Source organism: Suricata suricatta, chromosome 8 (genome assembly GCF_006229205.1).
Source record: "Suricata suricatta isolate VVHF042 chromosome 8, meerkat_22Aug2017_6uvM2_HiC, whole genome shotgun sequence".
Classification (NCBI taxonomy): domain Eukaryota; kingdom Metazoa; phylum Chordata; class Mammalia; order Carnivora; family Herpestidae; genus Suricata; species Suricata suricatta.
In genome coordinates, this window is record NC_043707.1 from 132829658 (window position 1) to 132852056 (window position 22399).

Here is a 22399-nt window from a genome sequence, read left to right on the forward strand (position 1 = left end):
ATCTTGAAGGACAATACTGACCAAGGAGTCCCCTTGTTCTCCTAAGAAAACCCTCTGAGTTAGTGTTCCTTCAAAATGGAAAGAGACTTCTAGAGATAACAATTACCAGGGAGAAAGAAGTAGAGGAAAACAGACAAGATCTTCCAAAGAGAGTATTTTGGTGTTTCACTGCCAAGAACCAGAACTTGATGTGTCCTTCATGTGTTTATCGAAACAGATTATAGTTTTCACCCCTGCAAGAAAGGGCAAGCCCTGGCATGAATCACAGACATTGAAACGCAGACAAGGGATGCACCACTGCATCCCTGGGGGCGGCTGGTCAACCCAAGAAAGCTTGAACATATTATTCTTTTACTCACCATGTTTACACTGGGGTAGAAAACCACTGTTCTTTGGGGGACACAAATATTTCCTGCCTTTTCAATTTAGCAACTGAACATACTTTTCCACCACACAGACTGTAGTTTTGGAAGACAGAGTGGATTCCTCTGAAATATGAGATGTTAGTCTAAGAAGATAACTTAAGGACCTGATTCTTAACTGAACTACTATGAGGGCATGAAGACAAATGTAAATTTCTCCAATCTTTCTGTTTCAAAAACAAAGCTCTGATGGCCGTGTCATTTCCCTGCTACTTCTGCCCATCGGACTGCTTGATGAGGGTGATTAAAGGGGGCAGCGAGACCCCATCCCCCGAGCTCTTCCATGAGCGCGCCCACCAAGGAGGCCAGCGGTCACTCACGGGACTCCCCGTGTCACCCAACACACTTCCGATTCCCACAGATGCTTGAGATTTGACCAAGTGAGGATAGGTTACGGATGGGTCATTTGGCATTTAAAATTTTCCTCTAACCAAAAAGAGCTCAGACTAAGGGAACCATGTTAGCATTCCAGGTTATCAGAGGGAAATAAAACAAAAACTCTGTTGCCAAGAATTTGAGTCATTTCTCCATATACAACTTGAAGACACCTCCTCTTCGCTGGAAAAGAAATCCCCTGGGTGACCTATTTAGATCAAAGTCTTTTTGAAACTAGCAAACTCTACATTCTCTAAGGGACAGAGCAGTGTCTGAATTGAATTTCACTTAACCTAAAGTTTCGTGCCAACAGAAATGCACTGAAACCCCGATACTTATTAGAAAGCACTCATCTATTACTTGCTTATAGGTACATGGAAAAGCTATTATGAGGATAACCGGCTCAACTATAAAATGAAGCAGTCATTCGTAATGACAAAAACAGGTACACGTCATAAATTGCCTTTTCCCCTTCAGGAGCCATGCAGGCAGGCATTCAGTACATTCTTTTGTGCACAGATCCAACTTTTGCCTTGAATAAACAGTGCTCTCAGTCTTGTTTGAACCTTATAAATATACTGCCCACAAAGCAAACACAAACAAATGCTCTTTCTTAAACAAAAGGCAGATGGACTCCTCTACCCTCAACAAAGTCACAATAAATACGACAGGAGCCTCGCTAATGGAAGGCACGGGCTGAGAACCTCCGCGTGCAGGTCCCCTGGGTCACCGCTATGCCCCAGGTCTGGCCCCCTGGGCACAACGGGCCAGTGAAAGGTTCCCGTGGGAGGAAAGCGGCTCCTCCGCCCACTGTAACCCCAAACGGAGACCAAACAACTGAAACAAAATGTGACCTGAAGTCCCAGCTAGGTCTTGCACTGCGATGGCTCGAGACGCAGTCTCTCTTTTTCTTATGTCACTTGCTTATATTTCTCTTCAGACGGTTTTCCTGAAAGCCACCAAAGTTCATTCTAAGACTGGGCAGGGCTTTTTATTCATTTTTGTTATTCCTGTTTTTATTTTTTTTTAATAGAGGGAGGCATAAGTAGAGCAAATCAAGTTACTACAGTTTCGCAAAAGTGTAACTAAAAATGCGAACAGGGTAGCCAGTGCAGAGGAGCAGGTCCTGGCTCTGCAGTCAGCTCACTGACCCCGGGGCAAGTCACCCCATCTCTCTGGGCCTCAGTTTCTTCATTATATAATGGGGTCATGCTGCCCATCCTACCTACTGACTAGGTTATTCTGATGATCAAAAACAGTATCACACGAGTAGGATTATGTTCGCATTCACCAAGTTTCTTCTTACCCACTACCAACAAAAGGATGGTGATGGTCATGACCAATCTGCCACGACCATGACCACGACCACCACCATTTCCTGAGGGCCTGCTTTGTGACCCAGGCGACATGATGGCAGTCACCTCACCAGCCAACAAAACGAGGTCAGATAATAAGCTTCTGGTGGGAAGTTAGCAGTGACTAGTTCTTTATGTTCTCTATAGTGCCTAGAAGAAAACCTTACACGTACATAGGGAAAACATCATGGAGGGAAAAAAAACAAGGCCTTTCGAATTGGCTGGACTTGGTTTCCAAACCCATCCCTGTCATTTCTAGTTGTGTAACCTTGAAAAAATGATTTCACACTCTGTCATTTCCTGATTGGAAGGGTAGACATTAACACGAAGCCTGACAAACAGAAGGCAGTCAGTAAGCGCCTATAACTCAGTAAGTGTTCCATCATGACGCAGGCCATTTCCACCTTATTCCTCATCTTTCCCCTACTAATGCTGTTTGCACCAAGAAGTAACATAAAACTATTAGGTCTTTATCCAATTCATAACAAATCAAACGGATTTAAATCAATAAAACAATGACAAAAATGATGCAGAATACAATGTCTTTACCAAAAACCAACAGAAAATTCCCATTTCCTTGACAAAAATTTAGATCTATAGGCTTTGAGGTGGGAAATTTGGGCTTGGTAGAAACAAACACCATAAAGCAAGAGAAAGAAATGAGCCTACCATAAAACTGCGAAGGTTATCAGCAAAATTAACATCTAGTGACAGATGAACCTTGAATTCCAGTACCTAATACTTTTGATGAAAATACTCTCAGTTAAAAACAGAAAATCATTAAAATATTTACATTTATAAGCATACGCCAAAAGATGCCTGGGATCAGGGGCGCCTGGGTGGCTCGGTCGGTGAAGCATCCCACTCCGGATTTTGCCTGAGGTCTTGATATCATGGTTGTGAGACTGAGCCCTGCGTTGGGCTCTTTGCTGGGTGTGGAGCCTGCTTAAGATTCTCTCTCTCTCCTTCTTCCTCTGTCCCCTCCCCCTGTTCTTTCTCAACCCTCCCCAAAATATAAATTAACACCAGAAAAAGATGCCTGGGATCCAGAAGGCACCCATGATCAAAAGCATCCCACATGGCCTTGATAAAGACACCAGCCAAGGGGAGCAAACCAAGGCAGAACAGAGCAGGGGTTCCATCAGTGCTGATTTGAAGAGCTCCTCCCCTTCGCTGGAAGAGACCAAGGTGCTGCCAGCTCCCTGAGGGAGGACTGAGTGACAACTGTCCAGAGCAAACCCTGAGCTCCTACGGGGGCAGGAAAGGAAAGGCAATCATCCGCTCTCTGGCTGACGTCTGAGCTTTTCTTAGTTCAAAACACACTTTTTGTTTTAGAATAATTATGTAATTTCCTTGTAAGCATCAGAAACTGTTACACAATAATCACAGACATGAAGAAATCCGAGTCTGTACAAGAGAGGGGATCTATTCGATGGGCATCTCTTCAATTCTCTGGCTTTGAAGAAGGTCTCACTGATGCTCGTGAAGCCCGACTAGGTGAAAGTAGGCTTTCTGCAGTTCACGCTGCAGAAAGAAACCTGTTCCTCTGACACAGAGTTGGAATTCAAAATGCTGTGCATTCCTTAAAGACTGTATTCCACGAAAGGGCTCTAGGAGCGATCATCTTGTCGTGGCCTGAGAAGGGGTGCAGATCTTTGAAGTTCTACCTAAAGGGGCAGAAGCCTTTTGCCAAAATCAAGGCAAGGGAGTCACAGGACACAGGCCCACAGCGTGGCGGCCAGTCCTGAAGTCACATCACCTTAGATTTGGAATCTGTTAAGTGGGTTTCTGGGGACTAACGAGGAGAAGTAAAGGCTAAGAGAAATAAAGGGGGTAAAGGGCGCAGATTACTTCCCAGCTGTATTTCCTTGAGACTAATAAATAAATTAAACAAATTAAATAACAGCTAAAACTATAATGAAGAATATTCCAGAAGTGGATATGATGGACCAGAAATTAGAAATTTGCTATAAATAATTCACAGCATCTATCCAGTGACAAGACCTGCGGATATATTACCTTCTTATGAGACAGAATGAATTCCCTTTTTAAAATTTTTTTAAAAATATTTGTTTATATTTGAGAGAGAGAGACTGAGCACGAGTGGGGGAGGGGCAGAGAGAGAGGGAGACACAGAATCCCAAGGAGGCTCTAGGCTCTGAGCTGTCAGCACAGAGCCTGATGTGGAGCTTGAACTCATGAACGGTGAGATCATGACCTGAGCTGAAGTCAGATGCTTAACTGACTGAGCCTTCCAGGTGTCAACAGAATAAATTCCCTTTTAACTTCTCACTGGGTTTTCATATACTTTATCTCTTTCGCTCCTCAGGTCAGCAAGATGAAAGGAATTACCATCATCTTTTCATAGGTTTAAGAAAAAAACACCCTCAGGGTTAACAGAGAAAAAGATTGCCTAAAAGCAGGAACAGGGCTAGAACCCAGGTATCCCGACTAACAGCTCTACGCTCCCCCCTCAATGCACCTCCCTGTGTCTGCAGATAATGCTGTATGATCTTTGGGGAGGCATGAGCCCCTCTGACAACCCAATAAAAACTTTAGATCCTTGCTCCAGAAAAATACACGTATATACAATACTTCTAATTATTTTCAAGAGGTTCACAGAGCTGCTCTGCTCCACTCAAAGCGCAATGAACCAAGGCTACAGCCCTCTGGCCTCTGCGGCCACGCGCTGCTGGCTGGGGGGCTTGGCGAGGTGCGGGTCTGTCTTCTGACCCCTTTAATCATAGGACTCGAGCCCCCTTTAAAGGAATACTCCCCACAGGCCAGCAGTTGATTAGTGTGGTCATTTGCACTTCCTTAAACTCCTCTTATGTACACACAAAAGCAAACAAAACATTCCCCTAAAGCAATATGAAAGGTCTGATTTCAACCCACAAAACTTCAAGAAAATGGAGATCTTTAGCCAAACTACATGCCAACAGAATCTGGGCGGGTATTCAGTGGACAGACCTGGCTTCGGGAGCCGTGGTTCCAACAAGAAATGGTAATGTGAACTTTCACTGCTTTCTCCTCTTAGATATAATTTTTATAACACGTTCAGCATTCTTGGTATCACGATAAATTTACACAGCAATTCCTCTGAGTAGCAGCCTGTGATGCCAACAGTGATTAGCTTACTAAAGGCGAGAGAAATACACAAAGGACCCCAACCACATGGGGGGCAGGGTCCCCATTCAAAAACCCTTGGGTCCTGGAAGGCAGTCCCTTATGCAAATATGACAATAAATCGCATGGTCACTGCCACATGGGGCTTCATATAGACTTGGGGTGGGGGCTGGGATAAGGGGCATTCCGCCCTTTCTGCTAAGTTATGATCTCATGCGGACTCGTGGGCTTCAAACACAGTTTTCCAGGGGAAGCAGAAGAACGAAGGGACTTCCATAAACAAGGGAGAAGAAAGAAAGGGCCAGACCAGGGCACCCCAGTGGCTCAGTCGGTTAAGCTTCCGACTCCGGCTCAGGCCATGATCTCACGGGTTGGGAGTCTGAGCCCCACGTCGGGTTCTCTGCCGTCCGTGCAGAGCCCACGTAGGATCCTCTGTCTCCCCCTCTCTCTGCCTCTCTCTCTCAAAAACAAACATTAAAAAGGAAAAAGGGGGGGCAGCCCTCTTCACCAGGATGTCACACAGATACTCTGGAGAAACCCCCAAAACGTCTCGCCTGTGCGGAGGCCACAGGCAAGTTTCCAACTTCTTCGTTCTCGTGCACGTTACCTCCAGATGGTTCCTCCCAGCCACAGTGGCCCAGATGGGGTCTGATTCTCCCACTCTCTGTGCCCGAGACCCTCTTCCTCTGGACACTAGAACACTTTGGCTTTCATTTCAGGGGTATTAATGGTTTCCTGGTAGCTACCATCTAAACACTTTACATTAATGCAAAGAGAAGAGTCAAAGTGAGGACCCACTTCTCTTGTCCAGTCCATATGTTTCAAAGTTTTCATCACATCGTATCTCATTTTATCCTTCCAGTGAGCCTGTGAAGTAGGTACGCTTCAGTTCCAGTTGAGGAAGGCCTCATAATAAACCAAAAGGGCATTTCTTTTTCAAATTAAAGCAGAGCCCAGGGGTACAAAAACAAAGAAAGTAGTTATTATTTCTTTATAATTAGAATTTCATCAAGTTAAATAAAATCTTGTAGCTGGGCATTTACAAGTGGATATTTAAGTGCTGTTCGACCCCGTTGAGGAGCTAAAGGAACATTGGGCAATCCGCACCACCAGTGGGAGGCTTCACGTGCCGTTGGGGGAAGGTCCAAGGTCCGAACGAGAAACGATTCAAGGCAGAAGCGGACATCCTCATTCTGACTCTGAACCTGAGTCTGTTTCCCAACCATGACTTAGAAAGTCTCTCCTGCAGGGGCTCCTGGGTACCTCAGTCGGTTAGGCATCTGACTCTTGATGCCAGCTCAGGTCATGATCCCACGGTGCGCCCCGCATTGGGTTCTATGGTGACAGCTCGGAGCCTGCTTGGGATTCTCTCTCTCCCTTTCTTTCTGCACACCCCCATCGCTGCTCTCGCTCTCTCCCCTTCTTTCAAAATAAACATTAATAAAAAGAAGAATGTCTCTCCTGCCGGTCGCCCTGCTGTAAAAGTAACAGCATTGCCTACCTTGAACTATAAGCCAAACAGCATCTGTTTAATAGAACTACCATACCGGGAACTAATCTGAATAAAGAACTATCGTCTCTAGAAAAGAGTTTAGAAAACAGGAATAAATCCTAGCTCACACCGTTACCAAGATCACCATGCAGAAGTGTTGTTCAACTCACTTTCTCACCTGCCCTTCAAGACAGCCTCCTGCGTGGCAATGGTAAAGCCTCTTTAGCCAAAGGCCGGCTTCGCCTTCACGTGGCCCCCAGCACAGGCGCACCTGCGACTTCGCTACAACACGCTGTGCGGAAACACGCTGCGGGCCCAGGCGCTCTCTCAGACCTGTCCTTCAGGAAAGGGTCAGTCTCTAGAAGGAAAGTCTGTGCAGTGGCAGGGAGGGGAGGGAAGCGGACACCTTCTGCATGTCGTCAAACAGCGATTCCCCTCCAACTACCCTCCCCCTTCCCCGCTTCACATGTAAAATCAGCTCCTCGCAAAAAATAAACTGCAGAATAACACAATGTCCACTCAACAAGGGGCCAGTGAACAAAAGTCGACCAGACAGTGGGACGCGGAGAACTATACCTGCGCTTCTTTCAGCTGCCCCGGACGCCTGTTTTAGTTTGGACTTTACCCTATTAAGCTGTGGGAAGTAGCTGGTAGATTTTAGGCAGGAGAATAGCACAATCAAATCCTATTTTTTTCATTGTTGTTTAAAAAAAATTTTTTTAACCTTTATTCAGTTTTGAGAGAGAGACAGAGCATGAACGGGAGAGGGGCAGAGAGAGAGAAAGAGAGGGAGACACAGAATGTGAAGCAGGCTCTCCACTCCGAGCTGTCAGCACAGAGCCTGACGTGGAGCTAGTATGCACAAACAGTGAGATCATGACCTGAGCCAGAGGCCGCTTAATCAACTGAGCCACCCAGGTGCCGCATCAAGTCCTATGTTTTAATCTTTAAGTTTATTTATTTTGAGAGAGAGAGAAAGAGAGCACACAAGCAGAGGAGGGGCAGAGACAGAGAAGGGGATAGAGAATCCTAATCAGGCTCCGTGTTGCCAGTGCAGAGCCCAATGCAGGGCTCGATCTTACAAACCGTGAGATCATAACTTAAGCCAAAACCAAGAGTATGACACTTAAATGACTGAGCCACACAGGCGCTCCTCAAATCCTATGTTTTAAAAAGCGAGTTCATTCTGGCGGCCCCGTGCAGGCCACGGTGGGGCCCAGGGGGTCAGGCGGCCAGGGCAGTGGCCCAGGGAAGAGACGACCGGAGCCTGGGAAAAGGCAGTGGTGACGGAGAGAAGGAAGGGGAGATACTGTCGGGGGCTCGGCGGACCTGGCGCCTGGTCGTCAGAGGAGCGGGGAGGCGGGGCAGGTGGGTGATGAAGCACAGGCTGTAACTTCTCACAGCCTGTTAGCGATGACAGGAATCACGGGAACGTAGAGGACCCAGAGGTTAATGACGACGGAATTTCACCTTTCATTCCTTACCTTGGCAGCAGAGTTCGATACGCCATGCGTGACATTTCTGATAAGGCCCCCGACATTTCCATACTTTATCAGTCCAGTAACCCCTTCAGAAACATCGTTCAACAGCCCCATGGGATTGCCGAGAAAGTCCACTGATCCCAGGATCCGAGCTGCCTGGCTGAGGAGTTCCTGTCAAATGGAACAGGAAAAGAGGATGAAAACCAGCACCTACTGGTGCCTGCAGGTGGACTGGCCTAGGCAAACAGGTCAGAAATCTGTCTTGTCCCCCATTCTCATTGACACCACAGGGACCCCTGAATTCTCAGCAACTGCAAGTTCCTAGGCTTTCCTGAGCTCCACCTGAGCCCTCCCAACCCATGTATCGCCATGATTACTTCCCGAACTCAGAAATACTCCTGAAAGCCATTCCGGAGAATAAATACAAGCTCTGCAAGAGGAAAGAGCCTTCACAGACATTTGTTAGTATACCCATCACACTCTGCTGTCTCTACGAATAGGGAGCTCAGCAGCACGGAGAGTTTTAGAAGGCAGTGCGGGGGGAGAGTAGATTGGTAGAGCCCCCTGTGATCTGTGGGGGGTGGTGCATAACGAAGTCATGTTCAGATCTAGCCAGCTTTCTGCGTCCAGGGTCCAGGATATCTGCTCTGTCACTCTTCTTACAGTTTAGCGGAAACATCACCAACTAGGAAAGTTGAGGAAGGAAGCCAAAAGGACAGGAGGGAGATGCGAGGGAGGAGGGAGAAAGGGAAGCAGGAGTAGAGTATATTTTAACTTAGTTAATCAATTTGATGTGATCTTGACCTATCTGTTTATCGAAGAGTCCAAATAATAAATACAAAATGGAAAATGTCCCACTTGATTAAAAAACAATTGAAGTTCAACGCTATGGCAGGATCTCACGGGCTCCAAGAATACTGATGTGGCTGTCAAGAGTCGGCCCATCCCTGGCAAACAGAGAGGCCACAGTCTTTTGTGTTACCATTAAAGCATCGATTAAACCCTTCAGAGTTGTTATTAATCTAGTAGAAGCCCCCGAGACTGGTTCTCTGTGGAACAACACCAACAGCTTGTAAATCAAATACACTGTTGGAGGATTTTCATGATGTGTATGGGCTTTGTGGGCTGTGACCTGACCCCTAACACAGCAAATGTTTAACTGGCTTCTCAGCAGTGATGTCTTAGAAACCGAAACTCCCAAACAACCGAAACAAACATTCTGCTTGTGCTCCAGCCACTAAGCATTTCTCCAAAGCTCACCTCCTGGAAATGTTTGAGGATATCATTGATGATGAACTCCTTGGTCTCATAGGGATGGACCCGAGTAAATGGATCCAGATTAATCACAGCGTCCTCAAACCGAATCAGGGGAAATCCCAAGGTACTTTTTAGGGCCTAGTTATGGAAGAAAGGAAACGACATACGTTAGCCATTGGATGGCCTTCCAGGGTACTATGATTTTGGATTCCATGAAAGCTGCAAGTCATACCAATTTTCCAATGAGAGTCAAGGTTTTGATATTTACAAATAAGGATTTTCCCTGTAATTATAAAAGTAAAATATTAGGAAAAAAGTCATCCAAAGTAACATGCATCACAAAGAAATAAACACTCTTAGCTTCATGCAGTGGCTTCTTACAGTCAATGTTAAGGTTGGGAGAACCACTAGCTTGTTATATACAGCTGCAGTTGCTTAATTTTCATTGTTACGTGGCATTACAATATATTAATAAAACACAATTTATTAAACCACTGCTGGTGATGAACAGTTGTATGGTCTCAGATTTTTTGCTATTATGAATAATGCTTCTATGAACGTTATGGATACATGTTTGGGAGCACATTTGTATGCATTTTTCTTGAATATATACCTGACAGTGGAGCTGCTGTGTCACAAGGCATATACACACTCGGCCCTGGTCTATATGCTACTGCCCAACAGCTGTCCCCACCAGTTGAGCTGGTTTACACTCCCTTCAGCAGCCTACGAAATTTCCTGTTGTTCTACACCCTCATCAACACTTGGTATAGACAGCCTTTTAAAAGACAAATATTCTGATGGGTGTGTGATGGTATCTCAGCGTGATTTTTTTTTAAGCTGTATTTTACTTACTTGACAGAGACAGAGACAGTGTGAGTGGGGGAGGAGCAGAGAGAGGGAGAGAGAGAATCCCAACAGTCTCCACATCACCAGCACAGCCCAACGTGGGGCTTGAACTCATGAAACCGTGAAGTCACAACCTGAGCCAAAACCAAGAGCCGGATGCTTAACCCACTGAGCAACCCACAGGCTCCTCTCAGTGTGGTTTTAATTTCCATTTTCCTGTTGAAGAATGCACTTTTTAATACACATATTGGCCATCTGGATATCCTTTTTTTGTGAAGTGCCTACTCAAGTCTTTTGCTCATTTTTGTAGTGGGTTGTCAGTTTTTTTCTTATTGCTTTGTAGGAGTTTTTCTTATACATTCATCTTACAATTTTCTTTTCCCATTCTATGACTTATTATTCTTTGAAAGGTGTTCTTTGATGATCAGACATCCTTTCTTAATGAAATCCAACCTACTGATCTTTTCCTTTATGGTAGCTTTCTGTTTCCTCCTTAAGAAATTATGACCTACACTAGGATCATAAAGATATCCCCTGTGTGTACGTAAAAAAATTTTATTGCTTAACTTTTCACATTTAAATCTATAATCTACTTGAACTTGAATTTTTTATGTGTGAAGCAGAAATCAAGATTCATTTTCCCAGATGGATATCTAATTGCCTAAGTAATATTTACTGAAATGATCATCCTCTCTCCCACTGCAGTAGTGTAAACTTTGTCATAAGTTGACTAACCATATTTATGTGTCTGTTTCTCAATTCTCAGTTTCATTTTGTCCTGCCTTCTGCCACTACCACATGTCCTAACACTATACTTTTGTAATGAGTTTTGAAATCTGAGCGTTTAAGCTCTCCAACTTTGTTTTTGTTTTCAGGATCATCTAGGTTATTCTTTGCACTTTTCATTTCCAGATAAATTTTAGAATCAGTTTGTTGATCTGCCATAAAAAGTTGTTAACATTTTCATCAAGATTTCATCGAATCTATAGATCAATTTGAGAAGAAGTATGGAGTCTTCCAATGTATTAATGTGGTATGTCCCCTTATCTATTTAGTTCACTTTTCTCTTAATCAAGTTCAATTGTTTTCCATACAGAGGTCTTACATACACCCTTTGTTGGATTTATTCCCAGGTATCTGTGGTAGATTAAAAGTGGCCAGGGGCACCTGGCTGGCTCAGTTGGTAGAGCATGCGTAACTCTTGATCTCAGGGTTGTAAGTTCTAGTCCCACACTGGGTATAGAGATTACTTTAAAAATGGCCATATATTCTTTACATCTTGTAGCATTCATGGAGACTACTTCATCCACAATGACCTTGTGAGTTGCTTTAACCAATAAAATGCATCAGAAGTAATGCTTTGTGACCTCTGAGCCCTGGATTCAAGAGATCTTGGGAGTTTCTGTTCTGCCCTTTTGATACTTCCACCATGTGAAGAAGCTAAGAGACCATGTGGAAGGAGGTTCTGTTGACAGCAAACAACTAACCCTTATAAGGTGATCGTATACGAGTCCGTCTCAGTTGACTGCCAGATGAGTAACCATAGGTCAGTCCAGCAGAAGCAGCAGTCAGCGGAGTCTAGCCCACAGAACTGTGAGTAAAATGACTATTTTAAACCACTAAGTTTTGGGGTGGCTGGTTACACAGCTGTAAATAATGATACTGTATTTGATGTTTCCTTAACAATGCTGTAAACGACATCCTTCAAATTTTTCCTTTCCTCTATCATTACTGCTGACACTGTACAGTATCTCCAGTGACCTTCCTAAATTTACTTATTCATTCAGATAACACCTTCTCTCTACATTCTTTCCAAATTTTTAGGTACATATTTATAGTCTCTGCAAATAATAAAGTCTTCACTTTCCTGTCCAGTTCTTATACCTTTTCTTTATTATTTAATCTTTCTAGCCTTTCTAGCCTACGATCTCCAGTAAGACAGTGAAGAGTAGTGATAATGGGCAGTTTCCCTGCTTTCAGTATCTAGGCTATGTTTGCTGTACCTTTTTTATACATATACTTTATCAGATTCAGCCAGTTCCCTTCTATTTTTTGCTTGCTGAGTTCTTATCATAAATAGATGCTGAATTTTGTCAAAAAGCTCTGGTGCAACTATTGGGATAATCATTGTTTTCTTCTTTCATTTTGTCAATGTGGTATAAACCACACGATTTATTTGAAAATGTTAAACCATACTTACATTCCTGGAATAAATCCAATTTAGTTCTACTTCCTTTCTTATGCATTGCTGTATGTGCTCTGTCAATATTTTGTTCAGATTTCTTCCTTCTATGTTCATGAAAGAATTCTAGTCTATCATTTTCCTTTATTATTTATTTTTCAAAATATAAATTATAGTTTTCTAGTGTACTTCTCAGACACAGATAGTTACTCTAATATTGTGTGTTTGTTTGTTTTTTAATTTTTTTTTTTGTTTTTTGTTTTTTTTTTGAGAGACAGAGAGAGGCAGTGTGAGCAGGGGAGGGTCAGAGAGAGGAGACACAGAATCTGAAGCAGGCTCCAGGCTCCAGGCTGTCAGCACAGAGCCCGACGCGGGGCTTGAACCCATGAACCGTGAGATCATGACCTGAGGTGAAGCCGGACGCTTAACCGACTGAGCCACACAGGCGCCCCTAATATTGTATGTTTGATAATGCCAACATCCTGTTTATCTGTGGGTCTGCTTCTAGTGTCTGTTTTTAAAATGTAAAGTTTCACAGACTTTGTGTGAGTCCGTAGTTTCTAGTAGGTGGTTAAACAGGCTTCATCCACTCAGGATCTGGGCTTTCTCAAGGCTGGATTTCAGTCTTTTTAACTCTTGGTCTCTTTCAGTCTTAAGTTGAGACAATTGACAACCAGATCTGTTCCTCTACTTTTAATCTCCCTAGCACCAGAAAACTGCTCAAAGTCTAGTTTTCCTGCCTCTCGATTGCTACTTTTTGACTGGCTTCTCTCGGACTAGGTTACCTAGAGATTGGCACCTGCCTCAACACATACAGCGGCTCAGACCAGCAGGTCTCTCTTCTGCCTGTCCCTTCTCTCTGCGATTGAATTAGCTCGCCAATTGCCAGCTTAGTATCTAATGTCTGCTATGTCAATCCCATGAGACCACAAAAAGCCTTCCTCGGACTCTCTGCTCTTTGGCAGCTGCTTTCTGCTTGAGTTCTCTGCCTTTCTACCCACACCACTTATAGATTTGGACTATTTCAAGAGTAGAGGCTGAATAAATGTTGGGCTCACTTTATCAAGTTTCCTTCCTCACATCAATATCAGACTCTCAAGTCTTAGATGGCTTGGTAGCTTTCCATTACTTCCAAGCAGATTTTTGGGGTTTTTTTTCTATTGAGCTTTTCTTGTAATTCTTGGCTAATCTTGGTTTGCTGTAAGCCAGTTAACAATTTCTAGATTTGGTCTACTTTCCAATTACATATTTTTATTTATTTTTTATTTTAGAGAGACTGAGTAAATGGGGGAAGGGGCGGGAGGGAGAAGGAGGGGGAGGGAGAGAGGGGGAGAGAGAGAGAGAGAGAGAGAGAGAGAGAGAGAGAGAGAGAGAAATCAAGCAAGCAAGCAAGAAAGAAAATGAATCTCAAGCAGGCTTCATGCCTAGCACAGAGCCTGACACAGGCCTCAATCCCACAACCCTGGGACCATAACATGAGCTGAAATCAAGAGTCAAATGCTCCACCGAATGAGCCACCCAGATGCCCCACCATACTTTTATTTAACAAGATTGAGAAGGGCGCCTGGGTGGCTCCGTCAGTTAAGCATCTGACTCTTGATTTCCACTCAGGTCGTGATCTCACAGTTCATGAGACTAAGACCCGAGTCAGGCTCTGTGCTGACAGTATGAAGCCTGCTTGGAACTCTCTCTCTCTCTCTCTCTCTCTCTCTCTCTCTCTCTCTCTCTCTCTGCCCCTCCCCTGCTCACTCACACTCTCTCTCAAAAAAAAAAAAAAAATTAAAAAAAAACTTAAGATTGATATTGCAAGGATTTTCAAGAGCATGCAAAATACTCTCCTCCTCTGAATGTGAAAACACTTTTTCATGTTAATAATGTTAGTAAATCTCTGACTCACACTGAATCTTTCCTTATATAGAGTGTAAATAATAAATCTGATTTTCTGTTTTTCCATATGGCTATCTAGTTGGTCTAACAGCACTTACCAAAACACCTATATATCCCCCCACTAATTAAATGTCTTTAGAGTAAAATCTCATGTGTAATTTAATGAACTTTCTATTTTCTCCTTTATTTTTTCATCTTTTGCCCTGTGTTTTCAGAGGCTGCCTTAGATTCTTTTGGGACAAGAGCAGGTTTAATTGAAGTGGAATCATGTAACTGAAGAAAATACAGAAGAAATTCTTTAAAAGCACAGCATGGGGAAACTTTTTTGGGACTCCAAACATATTCAAGAAGGCCACAGCCTGGTAGCTTTGAAAACATAAAAATAAAAAGCTTTTTATAGGATTAAAAAAAACATACGTACATCAAAAGTAAAGCAAAAAGACAAATGGAGAAACAAAGGAAAAAACCTTGCAACTTTTCATCAAAGACAAAACTTATGAAGAGCTTCTAAAATTACAGATGATAAAAGACCAATATAGGGCTTAAGAAATGGGCAAGTGATAAGGGCACAAAGCTTGGTTCTCAGCAGAAAAGCGTGGCCCTTAAACCGATGGGTCAGAAGTAGAGGAAAAGAAAGCTGTGAAGGAGACAAAGCAACAAGCAGAAGAATGAGAGGAGAACCAGAAAGGAAATGGGGAGGTCCGCAATACCGAATCCGGCAGAGGACCCTACAGAGAGGAGGTCGGAAAACAGGCGCCTGGATCGGGGGCCTTGGGAAGTCACCAGTAACCTCCTCCTAAATAATGTGAGAACAAACCATTTTAGAGATTAAGAGCATTCTTAGGTTAATTCAGTCTAACCCTCTTATTTTTTAAAATAAATAAAACCAAAGAAATGTTAAGTGGATGACCCAAACTCGCGCAGTTAGTTATTAGGAGATCTTAGACTTGAAAGTGCTCATTTCCACAAGAGTAACCACCCATTAGGTGGGGAGCACGAAGATGAGAATGGAGGGCTGCGTGGTTGCTCTTGAGAGCCGCTCTGCTCTTCATTCACGCAGGCCTCCCCCGTCCGCGTGGTGGCGAGCGAGAAGCTGAGGCCCAGACGGCTTGACGGCTTTGCTCGGAGCCCCACGATGAACCTGCCGGGAAGGTGGGCCATCAGTGCGGCGGATTGTTTTGCCAAGACAACCCTGAGCATTACTTTCTTCTCAGAGAAGAGGAAATGAGATCCAAACAAAGGCTTAAGGCAAAAGCTTTTTTTACCCCAACTTCCTCATTCAACCAAATACTGAAGAAGAAGAAGAACCATTCGGAAGAGCAAAGACTTTGAAACTTCTACCAAGTTGTCAAAACCCTCAGGAGAGACACCGTCCCCTTTCCGAATGGCTAAGGCACTTTGTCTGAACCAAGGAAATACTCTGGGCGTCGGTAAAACTCCTCTTTACCTCGTCACTTACTGCTTGGGGGCCTCCCACGTTGAACACGCGGAGAGATGCAGCCTTTGGTATGAATGACTGTGCCACCTTCAGGTTGTTTTGGTCAAAGTTTAAGAGATGAGAGGGAAAGAGGCAGAGAGGGCTCTTTTCTGCAGAATCTGACGAAGCAAATACAGTAGTATCCAAAGTTGATGCTTATTTACTTAAGTAGCAGACAGTTTCCTGTTATAAAACGGATTCAGGAGAAAGCAGTGTGTGCTCAGAAGTTCCTAATAAAACTAGGAAACTGTCTATTCCTGCTTCCTGCAGACGAAAGCCGCTGAAGTGTTCCAGAAGCTTTATGGAGTCGAAGGGAGAAATACCTGTCCATATGCCATGAGGTCTCCGACCACAAGCCAGTCCCTGGCCCACGTCTTTCTCTTTCTTAGTTTATCCTGCACCAAACAAAACTGTCTGGAATTCATTCTTTAAAGGTTTATTTATGGTACATAGAGACTGTTTATGTGAAGCAGTGTATTTGCCCATTTCCCTCCCGGGATAGTGTTTAAAACTACAGGGATATTTCCCTCTCTGGCACTTTCCGAAATACAATTAACAATACTGGATCTTTTTTCCTTTTAACAAATCTGGTTTTTATTTAGGGAGGGGAGGAAAAAAGTAAAGGGTCTGAAGTTTCCCAACAAATTATTTCAAGCCTTTGAGAAGACAGTTTTAGGCTTTTTAAATAGTGTCTTTGTTTGAAATTCCCCCTCACCCCCACCCTCTTGCTCTCTGACCATTAAAATGTGGGTTTTCTTCCAAACTAGATTGCTCAATTAAAGCCCTTCTTTTGTAATACCCCAATGCTCTAAATGGGAAACCGGCTGCTTGCTGGAGGCCACCTCGTGAAACCTTTTAAAGGCTCCTGGCTTCTTTTGATCTTTAAAAAAAAAAAAACCAAAGCACATATCAACTGCCTGGCGATTTCGATCCTACTCTGCTGCCCTCTGACACACGCCCTTGGGAGCATAACGGGGGAGGGGCGCAGGGGAGGAGCGTGGGCGTCTGTGAAGGGGAACTAGTATCTCCCCTTCTCCCACCGCCGAGGAAGGAATCCCGTCGGGAGCGGATGGGAAACTGCTCTGAGTCCCTCGGAACAGACACCGTATCTGGCAGTAATGTGCCCTCAGCGAAACCTGGAGAGGCTTCCCTCTGAGATTTCTGACAGCCCCGCGCCTGGCCTGGAGTCAAGAGAATCAAGATAATGACTCCGTCAATGCCGAAGACACGGTTACCTTTTAGTCAGGCTCCCGTGATTCCTGCTCCGGGACAGCACTCCGTTCCCTAAGGACACACTTTTAGCCATTACACAGTCATCTCCCAGAGCGAATCGCTCTTCCTAAGAGCTACTAGTAAAGGGATGGTACTCTGTTAGGAAACTCTTTGGATAAATGACAGTATTTTGTGAGCCCCCGACTCCACTAGGGGAACTCGAGACACGGTCAAACGGTGACTCCCACAAGCCGAGAGTTTAACTCTGAAGTCCCCGACACCCCCGTTCACGGCGCCCCCGCCCCACACCTCATGACATGGCTGCTCCACTCAACTTCGCTAACAGGCGCATGAAAACGACTTCAAACCGTCCCTCAGAACAGTGCCGGATGAAATATTCGACATAACCGATTCCCGGTCCTTCGAACGCCGGAGCACAGACGTGGGCACGGAGACCGAGGGAGTGCGGGTCTGGCGCTACCTGGCATGGAGGAAGTCACACTGCACCCGGGAGGCTGGGGGGAGGTTTTCTGCTGGGAGCAAGCTGAACGGAATAGTTAGGTGTCTGTGTTTCTGAGGAAGATGATTTCAAAAACAAGAAGTCCTTCACTCTCAGGAAATTGCTGGGCGAGGGCCAAGTGCTCTGGGGGAATATATACTTTATCAAACAAACCCATTCCAAAGGGTCACGTAAGTCAAGTGGATACTTGTGGATATTAGCAAGATAGTGGTTTTCCCATGGTTTTCCCCCCACTTGCATGCTAATTCTAAGTATCCTCAGTCTCCTGGGAAACATGAAATTAAAGCCAATCAAGCAGACAGGAGAGCCGTTGGAAAGGGCACGCCGCACTGTTCTCACAACGGTGGCAAACAGTCCCCCCCGACTCTGGTCCCGACCCGCACTCCCGACGGCTCGCGCCCAGCCGGCTGCCGGCATGGAGCGGTCACCCTCGCCCGACCAATTATGATCCGCCGTCACCCAGACTCCGCTGTCTCGTTACCTATACGTCTATTTTAGAAGCTGTGAGCGGGCAAACTGCGTCACACGGGGCCCACACATGTTTTGTTAGGCCCCCAAGGTTTTTAAAGAAAACAACTCCAACTGGTTGCCAACATTTCAAAACCAGGAGATTCCACATAAAAATCCAGATTTCCGGCTTCGCTTTAAGAATCTGAAGCTCTGGCAACCCTGGGTTCACATTACGCTATGACAGCGAGGGCTGGAGCAGAGCGGAGGCTGCCCCACAGACGGGGGTGCGCGCCCCGTGGGCAACGGCCCCACCGTACTGCCTCACTTAATACTCCGCTAGCCGGGTCCCGGGGGCACCTGAATTTACGACTCCAAGCTGAGTCCTTATTTGTTCAGGTCTGTAGCTATTCCCGCTCAGAAGGGAGACCATCACGCGGCATCTTAAAGGAGGCAGCGCAGGGCCGTGGAAATGTCCGGGGCTGGTTAGCGGGAGAGGAGTGCCGTGAGAACCTTCTGCGAGAGCAGCGGAGGGAAGAGCCCGGGGCAGTGGGGTCAAGCCGCACCGAGGCCGACGGAGCCTCAGTCGAAGGAAAGACCTAACCACCGCCTGTCCCATTTCAGCCGCCTTCACAGGCCTGAGTGGAAGAACGCCTTGAACTCCAACATCCGTGTTCGCTGAGCACGGGGGTCGCGGGGGGCTCCGACAGCCCTCACATTCTCTGAGGCCTGCGGGGAGCCTGGGGGGCTCAGTCGGTTAAGTGTCCAACTTCGGCTCAGGTCATGATCTCACGGTCCGCGGGCTCAAGCCCCGCATCGGACTCTGGGCCGCCGACAGCTTGGAGCCAGGAGCCGGCTTCGGATTCTGTGTCTCCCTCTCTCTGCACCTCCACCCCCACCCCCCATCTCTCTCGCAGAAATAAACATTAAAGAAAAATTTTCTTAATTCTCTGAGGCCTTATGTTCCTAGGGGGCAGACAGTGTATCATAGAGTACAGCACGGTACAAACGTTAGAGTCACACAGACGTGGATTTGAATCCCATCCCCATCCTTTAAAGTAGATCGTGTTGCAGCAAATGAAGATGAAATTCGGGGTCTGTCAAGTGCGTATCAGGACGATGTGCAGGAGTGTCACATTCAGATACGGCGGTAGGTGAGGCCACCCCTCCGTGCTATGCGGTCAAGTGTGATCCCTGAAGGTGGCAGACATTTCTAACATCAACCATTCACAAAGAGGTGGATACTCAGGAGGAGAGAACTGGGCAGGCAGGCAGGCAGGCAGGGCTCCGGCCCAAAAGGAAGATACCATCTTGGTTGCAGCTTTTCTCCCAAATCTGGGAGTGGCCCTAGGAAAGTAGGCTCTTGGCGCACTGAGACGCAGCAGGCGCTAGTACGGACGGCAGACGGGCTCTATGGCACTCTCTGCCCACTCACATGACTCTTCAGTCTTCGGCAAAGTCATACTTAAACATAAAAACCACACATACGTATACATACTATGCATACACATACAGACACACACCTACACACACACATACGTGTCAAACCTCAAAAAGGGAAACCTGTAAAAATACCTGCTACAAATTAGGCCACTTAGTAAGCACGTGCGTTCTTTCCCAGGGAAAGTCACTGCCGAACTTCCCCAGACGCCAGCTCACCTTAAGATCCAACGGAAGCTTGCTGGAGGTGAACACGCTCAGCTTGATCTGAGGGATGCTGACTTTGAGATTTTCAAAGTAATAGCGAATTGGTGTGCCACCTTGCTCGGCCACCTTTTCATGGAGGTTTTCATCATACTTTTCCACCTCTGGTACAAGAGGAGTAAAACGGTGAATTAAAAACAAAACAAGTGAACCTCCTGAAGCCTCATGATTCAAATGCTTGTGCTCGTGTTGAAAAAAATTCACAGAAAAATGTAAAGACCTATTTCTGTAAATTCAGGTGGTCAGGGTTTTGATGATGTGTTTGCTGACGGTATCCTGATGTCACTTCTTTGTAAGAGCAGATCTGTTTCATGTTGTTTATCGAAAAAGTACAATAGCCTAATCTTTTGATTTACGGCTCTGGGCCATCTGGCAGATGTCATCTTTGGAAAAACTCATGCAGGAGGGGAAGCCAAAGGCCATGGGTGTGTTTACTGGCAATGAGCTTTCTAGAAACCATGTTGTTATTATGATTATTATAAACGACCCAGGTTATCTGAACTTATTTCGTATTTGGAATATAGTTTAACAGAATCATAATGAACAACACGGCCAGTTAATGCATCTGAAGGAAAGAGAATGCCTTAAAGAAGAAACAGGCTGCAGGCTCTAAGCAAGCACCTAGTCTCCCAAATGGTGGACGTTGCATTTTTTAAACTAATCACAAAGTAAAAAGGATTAACAAGGACTCGCACAGGGTAATGGGCTCGGTTGTTTTCCCCTGTACCCACACCCATCGGGTCAGCTTATTTTCGCTTGGCTTCACGTGCCTTACAAATAAAACCAAGGAGACGGTACATATCTGCCTATCAAACAAATTCATAACATAAGCTATTCAAGTTCTATTTACAGAAAAAAAGAGAATAGGTTTTGGAAAATGATACTGCTCATCTGTGCTCAGGGAACGGAAATAGTTCCAGGAGTGGAGGAGATGCCTGAGTGAAAGGCAGGCCAGGGTTTTACAAAAGGCTAAACCGACTCTACGACGTTTCGCGAGAAATTTACTTAGAGCCACCTACAAGAAAAGTGTGTCCAACAGAACTTAAAGTAAAGCTTCCCAGGAAGGCACCAACAGAGAATGGCTGCCTAGCCGGCAGGTCCTCGAGTGGCCGGCCGAGCGCAGAGACACCAGCGCTCCGACCCAAAGTAGAAAACACAGTTTTAAACAGACAGGATCTTGCTCTTGATCCCAATTACACTTAAAGTTTAAATTCTAAGTCTGGGTCAAAGAGCAAAAATATTTCTCTTGGGTTGTGTGTATGTGTGTCCATATGGCCCTATGTCCCCAGCGATTTTTTTCTCTAGCCAATGTGGGCACACAGACATAAAAGTCTATCTTATAATTTCTTCAGGCTCGATATTTGGTTTAGTCTTCAAAAGACTAAGCACTACTGACTTCTTTCTAAGCTCTATATACAGTCTTACGAAGGCCATGAGGAAGAATCTAAAATAAAGAGACAAAAGCAAAATGATTTCTGTAGCAATCGATAGGAAAATTTAGGTTTTCAATAGCTTATCTTACTCCCCTCTCCATAGAAGAGTCCGATAACTAGAAAGCTTGGTAATGACATTAAGGCATAAGGGTATGATTGTAAAAAGTTAAGAAGTTAAGGCTAGCCAACTTTGTTTTTCCTCATCTAAACGGAAGGAACTGCCAAAGGGATTTCTGATTCTTGGCCCTGAATCTGTTTAATAAACAAAGGTTAGGAAACAAAGTGGTTTGCTAAATGACTAACATCATTTCTGTCATCCTAGAGCAGATGAGTAACAAAACACACAACAAAGAGGAAAAGCGTGCTGTTTCCCAAAGGCTTACCCCCGGGTACCCCGGGACACCTCCAAGAAGCTTCCTTCGTGCCCGCGTCAGCCCTGCAGTCAGCAAGCTGTACTTGGAAAAAAAGCCAGAGACACAAGCCTTGGCTTCCGGGCTCAGGTTGCGAGGTGCAAAGGGAGCTTGGCGGGTGCCCAGGGGCTACCCACTTTCATAGCAGACTAAAAAATGCCATTTTTGGGTCAATTCCCAGACACAAACCTAGCACATTCAACGGTACCTGATTCTGCTTGATCATAGCCAAAAAAACTCAGCAGCTTGAGAAGTAGTTTCTCCTCAATTTGCACTGTGAATCTCTGAGCCGTGACCATCAGATGCTGGAGATAAAGAAATCCTGATTAATAGCGTGAACACCAAAAGGGACTCTTACCTGCGCCAGTAAGAAGGCCCTAAGTGACGTGCTATGGTCTCTTCGCTCACGGGATCATGCAATCACACTGTCAAAAGGTCCCTGGCTCGTCTCTCTCCACTGTTACAAGGGGCCAAAATTCCCAGAAGGCGTTTAACAGACAACGCACCGCCCAGGGGTTTGGTCTCTGGGGCAGCTGTGCCTCGTTTGTCGGGCTCACACCTGCAGATGCGCTGCCGTGGACAGCGTGACGGAGCTGAGCTTCCGTGGCCAGCAGCTACTGTAAGGAGCAGTAGGATTTGAGGGCCACACACAGGCTTGGCCCCCATTGGCACTGGTGACAAAGGACCAGCAGAAATACAGGGAGCAGCCTCTTAGCTCCCGCTTTTCCAGAATTTGTTGCTGTAACAGCTAGCCTGTACATGGAAACTTC

General features: G+C 45.3%; 1 protein-coding gene across 1 annotated transcript in view; it reads right to left on the bottom strand.

Annotated features, from left to right (window-relative positions):
* The window catches only part of VPS13D (vacuolar protein sorting 13 homolog D), a 256120-nt gene that overhangs the window by 79085 nt on the left and 154636 nt on the right, over nucleotides 1–22399 (bottom strand). The window contains exons 61-64 of the mRNA XM_029945909.1: nucleotides 21838–21934; nucleotides 19742–19890; nucleotides 9512–9646; nucleotides 8255–8422 (exon numbers count right to left, since the gene is read on the bottom strand). Of these exons, the coding sequence (XP_029801769.1) occupies nucleotides 8255–8422; nucleotides 9512–9646; nucleotides 19742–19890; nucleotides 21838–21934 (549 nt within the window). The remainder of the gene's footprint in view (nucleotides 1–8254; nucleotides 8423–9511; nucleotides 9647–19741; nucleotides 19891–21837; nucleotides 21935–22399) is intronic.